The sequence below is a fragment of the Antrostomus carolinensis genome, unplaced genomic scaffold (genome assembly GCF_000700745.2).
Source record: "Antrostomus carolinensis isolate BGI_N321 unplaced genomic scaffold, ASM70074v2 scaffold2937, whole genome shotgun sequence".
Lineage (NCBI taxonomy): Eukaryota > Metazoa > Chordata > Aves > Caprimulgiformes > Caprimulgidae > Antrostomus > Antrostomus carolinensis.
Window position 1 is genome coordinate 2,102 of NW_010326498.1, and position 11,400 is coordinate 13,501.

Genomic DNA, 11,400 nt, shown 5'->3' on the forward strand with positions numbered 1-11,400 from the left:
TCCCATGGGAAGCAGTGGGAAGGGAGGAAAAGCCTGGAGGACTTGGGCCCGTCTGCTGCAATGGTGGAGGGAGTGCCCGGCGTCTTCCTCTTGATTTCCTGAGCTGGGGCAGATCCAGGTAGTTGGAGAGCTTCTGCTCTCCCTGCCTTATTTCCTGCTCCCTGTGAGGAACTGCTGGGATTAGTAGTGGTGGCTGCCTGAGCCAGGAGAGCCAATGGCCCATCAGTTTTGGCACCACAGGACTGCAGGAGTGGACTTTGCCTGGCCAAGCCACTGGAGATGGCCATAGCTTCGTCAGGGAGAGCCTCCCCAGTGTGGTCTTGGCCCAGTTGAACGCTCTTAGGGGTGGTTTATTGTGGTCTCTTGTGCTTTGGCAAAGTCTGTCTCTGAAAATATTTTGAAAAACAGCAGAAGTTTGAAGCCCTCTAGATGTGATGGAGAGGCTGGTCACAGCGGGCTTGCGGGCTTGGCCCCTGTTTAACTGGTGGAGGCTCTTCCCTGGTTCCCTCTGTCCATCATGTTTACAACAGGTTTGCATGAAGTGAAATGTTTTATGGCACCTTCCTCCTGTAGCTCACCCAAGTGCCCTCCAAACAGCAATTTAAGGTTGCAGCAGCTTGGGAGACTGGTAAATAAACATAACTAATTCCTACAAATCAGGAATGCTGGCGAGGCAGTGATGAACACCACAGAAATGCCTGTGTATGATGGTGGCTTACCTTGTACTTATCTTGGGGCAGATGATTTCAACGGGTGTAAACAGAGCTAAAAGACTGACATGGTAGTTTGTACCCGTGACAATCTCTGTACCACAGAGGGCTACCTGAGAGTAATGACAAAAACCAAGTCATGGGTACTGCACATCCATTCTTTGTAGCTGACCTTCCAGCCCATCATCTTGCTGCTGCTTCTCTGGGCTTTTGGTGGTTAGTACAAGGGGAGGAGGACCTCAGTTTGCCATGTGAGTAGTGGAGGAGGCATGAGGCCTCAGGCTGAAAAAGTTGGTGAGGGAAAACTGTCCTAAGAAAGCTCGGTGTGCTGGGCCACACTCCCTAAGAGCTCACAGGCCTTGGGTGTTTTCTTCATGGCTGACAAGTGCAGGCTGGTTGGTATTTACGCTTCTGCTGGTGGTTCCCACTGGTGTAACCAAAGGAAACGCTGCTTTAGGGACAGTGAATGTCTATTCAAAAGCGTAGAACTGCAAAGTGCAATGAGGAAAGGAGCCTGTGCTTCCAAACAGTGGGTAAAAGAGGAGTAGAAGGGACAAGAGAGGTGAAAAATGAGGTGAATAGGTGGGAAATGCCCTGCTCACACTGCGTGGGAAGCTCTGTAGCTTGAGTGTGTGTTTTGTGTTTGTTGGGGAGAAAAAATCACAGTGTCAGGGTAGCAAAGGGAGGGAAACCTGGAACTGTTCTGGCCTTCCAGGGCATGCACTCTCTCATCTATAAACTATAGGAGAAGGAGACAACCGAGAATAACTGCTCTGCAAAGTCTGCTCTTCTGGGCTTTGTCTTTCCTTACCTTCAAAGCTGTCTGTAAGTTGCCATGATGTATCTGTCTCGTTCTTCACCAGGTTTTCACCTCCCTGTTGCATGTTCTTGGCCTCTCCTAACTCTTACCTTATTTTCCCAATAATGGGACAAACCTTTTAGGCAAGATTTCCTACCACCTTCTGTTGTAATGTGTGTCTTGGCTTTGCTTGCTCACGCACATTGGAAATTCTTGAAAGCATTAGTGGTTTTGGAATTGAGGAGCAAATAAAACACCTCTGCAGACCTCTATCAATCTGTTAATACACTGTCAAGATCACGGTACCTTGTAGGAGGAGAAACACCAGTTCTACTTGTTGCTGGTTCAGGAAGTGGTCGTTAGATTGGGGTGGTTAAGGTGGAGGATGATCACTGGACGAGGATGATCACCTGTCTGCATGGTACCTCAGACTTTCTGGTCTTTGCCACAACATCAGCCTGCATTTGTGTGTTACTTGTCGAGCAAGGAGATGGCTTCAGAGACTCTCTCCTCACAGCATAGCTGAAGCAGGGAGAGCTTTGCTGTCTTTTGCTCCTCTTTTTTTTGAGGAGATAAATAGTCCTCCTCATTTTCCAGCAACTCTTCACTTTGGGATTTGGCTGGGACTTCAGGGTAGGTGCTGTTCTCACAACCATCCCAAACCAAAGGGTTGGCTAATCGTGCAAGGGGAAATGCAAGGTGTGCTGCCATGCTGGGGGGTGGAACATGCAAGGAAAATGTCTTTGTGGCGATGGTGTGGGTCTGTGGGGTTGGGTCTGTGTTGAGACTCTCTGCTAGACACTCTCCTTGCATCTCAGGAGAGGTCTTGTTAAAGTGGCCCCAGGCTCTTTCTGCCTGAACTGGCTGTGTACCTTCTGCCTTAGCCAGCTCCTGCCTCTGCCTCCTTTGCCTATTGCAGGCTGAGGGTCACGACTGCCCTAACCCTGTTCATGGTAGTCAGCACGTGCTGATGTAGGAGCACAGGTCAGAGCACAGCACTGTCAATGCCTGCAAAACACCCCTTTAGTCCTCAGGTGGCAAATTTTATTAATTTCTTTCTTTTTTTTTTTAACATCCAGGAGCCTGGTCTTGAAGCAGGACGCGCTTGGTTTGTGCAACGCCAAATGCAAGGAAGGCAGACTCAGCCCAGAGAAGTTTGCAGTCGACATCTCTGGCTGTAAAGCAGCAGCTCCCCACCGGTTCCTAAATGGCCTGTAAGTACTTGTGTGTGCCTGAGGGCGAAGGTTCTTACCAAGGCACTCACACACGACTCACACACGACATATGAATACATATATATTTACAGAATTGATAACAAATTAACTTTACACAACCCCAGGAGACAGCTTCCCACGGAAATTCGGAGGGACAGCGTGGGCCAGTGGATGCTAATACAGCCTTTTCTACCCCTGTTTTTTTGGTGACCAGGAGGTTTCATTCCTTTGATGCACTTCACCCATCTCTGCTAGGTTTGTGTTGGCCAGACCATTTCATTAGCACTCTGAATGTGTTTACAGTGTGTGAAATGAGACAACAAATACGTATGGGTGTTTCTGTGAGTGAAAGCATTGCCTCTCAACATGGTTGGCAGGATTACTGAGGCATCTCCAGCTTCTCCCATGCACAACCTGGAGATGTCTTTACCTTTTCCCGTTCCTCCCTTATATAAATAAATGAAAATGGCATTTCTGCACACCCTTGAGATGGTAGGTGGGTACCCAGAGCAAGCAGAGAATCATACTGACAGAGGGAATCACTTCTTTTCCTGTTACCCCACTATTTTTTTGTATATTTACAAGTCTCTGGCGTGCCTTATCTCTCTCATTGTGTACTCAGGCTGGGAACTTTGAGATAAACCTGAGAACACTCTGCTTTGTTCCGTTGGCATTTGTGGCTTATGGGTGGCGGGTTATGTAATGTGCTGGTTGTACCACTGCTTACAGTGATTAGGTATCAAGTGACTGGGGTTATTTTTGCTTTTAAAGCAACAGAGAGCTATAGTGGGTTCCCCCATGTGGTAGTTTAACTTGACTGGCAGCCAAACACCACACAGCTGCTTGCACCCTCCCTCCCCACAACCCAGGGAACAGGGGAGAAAATTGGAGGTGTAAAGGTAAGGAGACTTGTAGGTTGAGATAAGAATGATTTAATAATAATGTAAAATAAAATTAAAATAGTAATGATAATTTTTTAAAAAATTACATATATATATATAAATATGAGTGATGCACAGCCTGACAACATTCAAGAAGCATTTGGACAAGGCCCTCAGACACATGGTCTGAACCATGGGATTGTCCTGTGCTAGGGCAAGAGTTGGACTCGATGATCCTCATGGGTCCCTTCCAACTCACAACTTTCTATGATTCTATGATAATTGCTCATCACCTGCCAATAGTGATCCCAGAGGAGTGAAAAGGGAGCCCCAAACCCAAAACCACAATCCCGGAAGAGTGAGCCTGAGCAATTCCTAAGAGAATCCCTCCACTTTCCGGCCAACCCTCATTAATAGACTGAACATGATGTGATGTGATATGGAATATCCCACTGGCAGAGCCAATGCCAGCTCTGGGTTTTGCTAATTACTACACTACCCCCCTCTCTGTCCTTTGCACTTGCAAACTCCCCAAACCTTGATGTCCTTGTATGTTATCAGCATTCTTCTGGTAACAAATCCCACACTGAAACCAAAACGCTGTTCTAGGTACTAAGAAGAAAATTAACTCTATCCTAGCAAAACCAGGACACCCCAAAAGCCAGAGTGTATTTGTTCCTCTTTGGTTGTTGCTGATCATCAGCGATCCTTTATGACTTGCCATATGTTTTTAACCACGTCCTCCTTCTCCCAGTGCTCTTGGCTCTGTACCTTTTCTCTGACATTACTCGATGGCCTACTGCTGTGAGATGCAGGAGCGTTGCTCTGGCTTATTGCGTAGCTTGTGTATGGGCCCTTGAAATGCATCTGCATGCTCTAGTCTTAAAAAAGACATATGACTCTGTTAACATGGTAATTTTGTCCTTCCTTATTATATTCGTGTTCTCTGGCAAAAGCAACTTCAGGAAGAGCCTATAACTTTGCTTGGCAGATGAAATTAAGATGCTCATGTTAAATGAACCTTGATGGAGCAGCAGTATATGTTTGGTGAGCTGCCTGCTGTAATTGAACCGTGTACATTAGAGGAATGGGAGCTTAATTGGCTGAGGGGGTGTAGTGGGTTAATGGTAATAAAAGCAGAGCAAACAGCTGACAGTCTGAGCAGATTTAGACATAAAAGTGGGAATGGAGATAAAGGAGTAAGCCTTCATTGAGAGAAATTCTCAAAACACACCCTGGGGCAGCGCTAACGCGAAACCCTGTGCAGTTCTGCATCCTGACCCATGAGAGCTGGCAGCAGGAGTGCACCTTGACGGGGTTTTTGCAATACTAGTGTGAGACTGTGAGTCGAGAGGGACTGGAAAACCACAGCGTGTGCTTTTGGGAAGGTGGGCTGACTCCAGCTGGGGTCAGCTGCGAAGCTGCAAACCCATTTTTATTAGCTTGGTAAATTCGTTGCACCACAAGGGCTTTCTGTCGCTGAAGACCTTCCTGTGCAAGCCTTAAAAATGGAAGACAAACGAGTGTGTGCAAATACCAACTGCCTGCTGGATGCAGTGTGTTTATTTGGGAAAGCACGGGCCAGTGGAGATGGCTGTTGTCGCCAGCTGGAGTTGACTGCTCAGATTTGGCATCGCTGGTCATGGCAGCAATGCAGAAGAGAGCTGTGGAGAGGAAGGTTGGCTTTGTGTCATCTCTGTGGAGCAACTAGCTGTCAAAGAAATTGTTTCTACATTTCCCACAGATAATTTAGGTTATTTTTCCTATCACTCTCGGCATTTTGTTTTGGTTAAACTGCTGTGGTGATGTAGGGGAGGCTGTCATTTGAATTCCTCATTCTCTTGTTCCTGGCTGGTGTTAAAGGTGCTGGTCTTAGCGTGCACAGAGGTCTCCCAGCTTGAAGACACAAACATCAGGGCCATCCCTGAAGAGGACAGGTTGACCCAAAGGCAACTGCTGAGAATGATACCTGCTGAACACTAGTGCAAAGCTAGGTGGGTTTGGCACACGCTTGGGGTTTCTCCTTTGGAAGGAAGTGAGGTTACAGGTAATTTTGTTTGTGGCACTCAAATAACACAGGGAGTGAGAAATGTGCAGAGTTCTGGTTTTAAACCATCCTCTGCCCACATGGAGATGTTGAGACATCTTCAAGAATGTGTGAGATGTGTCAATGGACAGCATTAAAAGGTATTGCCATTTGGGGACATGGGGGAAAGGGGCCCTTCTCTCCTCCTTTTGGTATTTCATGTGTCAGATGCAGGCAGCTCTCTCCTTCTGTGTGGGCTGGCAGAGACCAGCAACACCTCTGGTCCAGCCATTGCTCCCCTGCTCTTCTTCCAAGGGTGTGCCAGAATACTTGCTCATGCTGTCATAGAATCACAGAAGGGTTTGGTTTGGAAGGGACCTTTCAAGCCCATCCAGTCCAACCCCCCTGCAGTGAGCAGGGTCATCTTCACCCAGATCAGGTTGCTCAGAGCCCCGTCCAGCCTGACCTTGAATGTTTCCAGGGATGGGGCTTCTACCACCTCCCTGGGCAACCTGGGCCAGGGTTTCACCCCCCTCAGTGTAAAAAATTTCTTCCTTACATCTAGTCTGAATCTCCTGTTTTTTAATTTAAAACCATCACCCCTTCCAAAGGGGTAAATAAATAGTAAGATCTATTAAATAGTAAGATCTGCCACCCCCTGACCTGAAAGGATTGTGTTACCTTGGCTTGGTCCAGCCACCACCAGAGAAAAGAGGAGAGTCGAGCACTGCGTTAGCAGTCATTACCTTGAAGAGGAAACACGGGGGCTGTCACAGGAGGTGACATGACCTTCCTGCTCCCCTTCAGCCAAGACAGGAGCAGGGAACTGGGTTCCAGCTATGGCTCTGGGTGTGGGAGCCATGTTAAATTGACATATTTGCATCATGTCATGTTCCTTGTCTGCTGTTGTCTCTGCTCCCAGGTCAGGGGAGAGACCTTATCTGAGTACCTTTATGTCTTTTGAGGTTGCAGTTCCACCTCACTCGAGGATATCTGTACAGATGGCACCAAGTCACGGCTTCATGGCTTTGTGCAAGTGTGGTGTGCCTCGGGGTACTGCCAGGGTGTTCTTTCCTACCCCTGCCAGGCCATGTGCAGAGAAGACAGGAGAGCTGACCCACAGGGGCAAGCATGCAGCTACCGTGCTTTCTGCGGGATCTGAGGAGCTTCACCTCAACTCCTTCAGCCTCTGCTGCCGTGGGGCAGGGCAGGAATTGGTGGCCGGGGCTCCAAACGTTGTCTGGCCAGCGTTGCCTTTGCATCCCAGAGCTGTCTTGTGGGAGCAGTGAGCTGGGGCTGGCTGTGACAGGGTCAGGGTGCTTGCTCCCTTCTGAGCAGGGCAGCAGCTCAGAGACCATCCCTGCTGTGCTGCAGATGTAGGAAGGCCAGAGATGCTGAGAGGAGGAGAATGACAATGTGGGTGCTTTCTTCTCTGGAGCAAAGGGAGGAGTCATTGCTTTAAGGACCTGGATGAGGTAGCTGAGCTGCAAATACAAGCAGGCTCTAGTGAAAGGCCATCGTGTCCAAGCTGCCCTGGCACCCCAAGGACCTCGGTGACCCCAGGACATGCCTGCCCTGCAGCAGGCTGTACGAAGGAGGAGGAGGCAGGGTGTGGGTGCTGCTGCCCTGGTGAAAGTAAAGCAGACACTGGAGCCTCTGGAGTGTTGTTCACTCTCTGTTTGTGTCTCTTGGCCTGAAGGAACATTTTTGGAGGAGGATAGAGCACGAGGAAATACTTGATCTGTTGTCAGAGGACTCACAGGGAGACTGAGGACTCTCTGTGTCTGCAGCACAGCAACACAGCAGCGTTTCTGAATTGCACACATTACAGGAACAGCCCCAGCACCTCAGATGCTCATCCAGCGTGATCTTGCCTGGAGGACAAATTCTTTCTCAGGAGGTTGTGCATGCAGCATCCTTGCACCCTGTGCAGGATCGCACGGCGCCTACACACCGAGAGCTGCTCCTGTTTGTAACACCTCATCCTGACACTGCTCTGGGTGCTGGCACTCGAGCTGGGCTCTGCTGGGGGTGCAGCCAAAGGCTATTTTTAGCTGATTGCTGCGGCCAGGTTGGGAGCTGGTCGTGTGCTTTGTGGAGATGAGGAGACAGCACATGCATCCTTCTCCCTTCACACTGCAGGTTTTGCTGAGGCAGCGTGTGTGGAATTGGTAATGATCCTGGGAAGGAGGCTGCCTTGCCTTGTGCCTATGGGAAGTAACGGGGAATTAGGGCTGGGAGTCTTGCGGTGCCACCTGGTGCAAAATGCTTAAGAAAAAGACTTTGAAAACTGCTCAAATTCTGTCAGTGTGTCTGAAAAGTCTCCTTTCCACAAGTCCAGGTTCTTTGTGCCTTGGTATTTATGCACAGTGCAGATTATGCTGCCTGTCTGCAGCAGCTTAACCCCTTATGCCAGTAATACCAGTATGAAAGGCTTGCAGTGCCTGCTGCCTGGCCATCGGGAGTGTGATCTTGGGATGCTTTGGAACCTGCTGTGTGGATGCTCTTCCTGCTTTCAAAAGAGGGGGACCGAGGCAGGTGGGTACCTCTGTCCTCTTTCTTTTGTTTTTACTTTGTTCTTTGTTTCTAGCAGGTATGGATGGGAAGAAATGCAGCGTGTGGATGTTTTTACCTCTTGTGTTTACCCTGTTTACATCAGCTGGATTATGGATAGTGTAAGTTGTCTCCTGCTGTTTTTTTGGGAGAGCAAGTTAGGCTGGGGCAATCAGAAGTCCTGCTGTGGGGTGGGATGTGTCTCAGTACGGAGGGTCTTTTGGGGATGCTCTGTCCTTGAGTTAGTGTGGGGCTGGGAAGGCACGTTATAGGGGCAGGGGTCAATTCATGCCAGTTCATGGCTTGGAGGATCCTCTTTTTGTCCCTGAGTTTCTGTGCTTACCAGGCCAAGTTTCTGATTTTCTTCCTGGCACATGTTACTGGGAGCTGCCTGAAAAGAGAGAGACAAAAATACAAAAATTCCCTTTCATATTTCCTTTGAATGACTCAGCCGAGCTCTTGGAGAAGCACTTTAGGGTGTAAACTCAAAATTCCACAGCATCCAGCACTGCACTGACAACCTGCCACCGGCTTAATGCTGACACCTCACTTTCTCACTAACAGTTCTTACTAAAATGCACAGGAGACATGCATTTCCCTGAGCTGGGCTCGCTCCAAGCATGCAGGCAGATGACTGCAGCATGAATTTGGGAGCAGTAAATGTGTGATCAGCAGCTATGCTCAGCCTGAGAAGCAGTTATACTGTAGGATATGGCCTTGGATGTTGCTTTTCAGCAACAGAGGCAGCTTAAGCCATTTGTTTGACCCCTGTTGCTTGTTCTTGTCCCATCTCTTCTGTATTAAAACAGCTTTTGTGGAGGGGGGGACCATGGTAAACCAGATGAATCAAATGATTCAGATTAAAAATGAAAACATTCCCCTGGTTGGTTATTTTTAAGGCAGCTCAGTTTAGTGACCCTGTTTGTCCACCTGACCCTGGAAAACAGGTACAACACAAAGTAAGGCACGTAGTTAGGCTGGGAAGTGAGCAAAACTGCTTCCCTGAGCAGAGAGAAACACAGGCTGGCTCCAGCAGGTCCTGCTAGTGGGTTTTGAGTCCCTTAATGTGTTGTTTGAGTGATACTTGGAATTGAAGCTAGGATGAGGTTTTACACTTTTAAAATATTTTTCTTTTTCTTTTTTTTTTTGACAGGTACTTTATAGCAGTGGAGGATAGCAAAATTCTCCCACTAACTGTACCAGATAGGTAAGAGCTGGTTGTGGGCTTTATATTTAATCACTTGCTTCTTTAAAATAGTAAAACAATGAAAGGTAAATGGGAAAGAAAATCTTGAATCTTTGTTCTTCTGCATTTATGTCTCTTAGGAAACCTGGTTCCAAAAGACCACCTTATATAAGGTAAGTGAATTTACTGTTCTGAGTAATGGTTGTTATTTATGTGTCTTTGCCATCCTAGAGTTACAATGACACACTTTATGTTCTCCAAGTATTGCAGGTGACGCACCTCCTGCGAGCTGTGTGTTTAGCCAAGTCATGAACATGGCAGCATTTCTAGGTAGGAACCACAGGGGAAATTTTTCTTTCTTTCTCACAATTTGTTTTAAGAAGTCACCAAAACATCAAGTAATATCCCATACACATTGTTCTTGAATCTGACGATGTGAAATTGTTTAAACTGCAATTACTACTGATTAAGACAGTATTATTTTGTCTTCATTTGTAGAAAGACAGAATGAAGCTGGATGCATTTGAACTTTATTGGTTTCTGTTTTATTCTCATGTTTTTAATTGTCTCATATTAGCCTTGAATCTGTGTGACTTTTTTTTCATTGTACGTTGGGTTTTTGTTATATGCTGTGAATGTGACATAATTGCATGGGAATACTGGCAAATGCAGCAACCGATTGTGCAAAATATCATCTGTGCTGAAGTCCCCTCTAAATTCCATTACTAAATCTGTGGAAGTTTACTGGCACTTTCCAGCAATGGACATAGGAGGGAAACACCACAAAGAGGAGAAATATCTGAAAAGTACTTGAAAAATGTCTGTTGTTTGGTTCTTAAAACTGTTTGTTACCTTCACCTGTACGTATTTTGAACAGATTATCTCAAACTTAAATGGCAAATAATTCATTATTTTAACCTTGATTTGCTCTTCTTTAGTAGTACTTGCATTTCTCTATGGGGTGATTTATTGTACTTTCAGTTTTGCTCTGAGCTATTCTCTTGAAGTGTGGGTTCCACCCCTGCTGCCTGTGAAAGGCAAGATGTTTCTTTTCAGAAACCTGGGAAATAATTCAGTTGAGTTGAGCTTTGAAATTAATCCAGACCCGTATGTGCGTGAGTAAGGCACATGCAGCTTTTTGAAGCTAAGCTGTACTGTACTCTTTATTGCTGCTTCCTCACATTGCAAGAAGACATATAACCAGGGAACCTCCAGACTGCAACTGTGTCATGGGAGATGTGACGGTAGGTGGCTGGTTTGGCCACAGTGATCATAAAATGGTTGAGTTTAAAATTTTTGGTGTAATGAGGAAAAAGGGCAGCAGAGTTGCTGTGCTGGATTTCAAGAAGGCAAACTTTAAGCTATTCAGGGAGCTACTTAGCAGAGTACCCTGGGAATCTACTTTAGAGGACTTAGGAGTCCACGATTGCTGGTCCCTCTTTAAGAACCACCTTTGAGAAGCACAGGAGCAGGGAATCCCACTGTGTCGTAAGTCAGGCAAGTGGGTTAGGAGACCAGCTTGGCTGAACAGGGAACTCCTCGTGGAGATCAAGAGGAAAGAGAAATTGTATGATCTCTGTAAGCGAAGTCAGGCTTTGCAGGAAGATTCCAGAGCTGTGGTTTGTATATTCAGGGAGAAGATGTGAAAGGGCAAAGCTCAGTTAGAGTTGAAACTGGCCAGTGTTGTGTCAGAGAAGAGGAGCTTTTTTAAGTATGTCAATAGCAAAAGAAGGTCAAAAGAAAACATTGGACTGATACTTGTTGAAGATGGTCATCTAACTAACAGGGATGAAGAACAAACAAAGGCATTCAGTGCTCTTTTTGCCTCAGTCTTTAGTATCATAGAATCACAGACTGGTTTGGGTTGCAGAGGCACTCAATGTTCTTTTTGCTTCAGTCTTTAGTATCATAGAATCATAGAATCGTTTGGGTTGGAAGGGACCTCAAAGACCATCCAGTTCCAACCCCCCTGCCATCAGCAGGGACACCTTCCACTAGACCAGGTTGCTCAAAGCCTCATCCAACCTGGCC

The 11,400-nt window shown here is 46.9% G+C and overlaps 1 protein-coding gene across 3 annotated transcripts in view; it reads left to right on the forward strand.

Annotated features, from left to right (window-relative positions):
- The first annotated feature begins 60 nt into the window (after window positions 1–60).
- Window positions 61–11,400, forward strand: part of TMEM150C (transmembrane protein 150C) — a 19,695-nt gene continuing 8,355 nt past the window's right edge. The window contains exons 1-6 of one of the 3 annotated variants that reach the window (XM_029085862.1): window positions 61–74; window positions 1,474–1,490; window positions 8,221–8,305; window positions 9,337–9,390; window positions 9,510–9,542; window positions 9,632–9,699. In XM_029085862.1, the coding sequence (XP_028941695.1) occupies window positions 61–74; window positions 1,474–1,490; window positions 8,221–8,305; window positions 9,337–9,390; window positions 9,510–9,542; window positions 9,632–9,699 (271 nt within the window). Of the gene's footprint in view, window positions 75–1,473; window positions 1,491–2,585; window positions 2,724–8,220; window positions 8,306–9,336; window positions 9,391–9,509; window positions 9,543–9,631; window positions 9,700–11,400 lie in introns of those variants that run through there. The other 2 variants (XM_010171578.1, XM_029085863.1) reach the window with 2 other exon arrangements.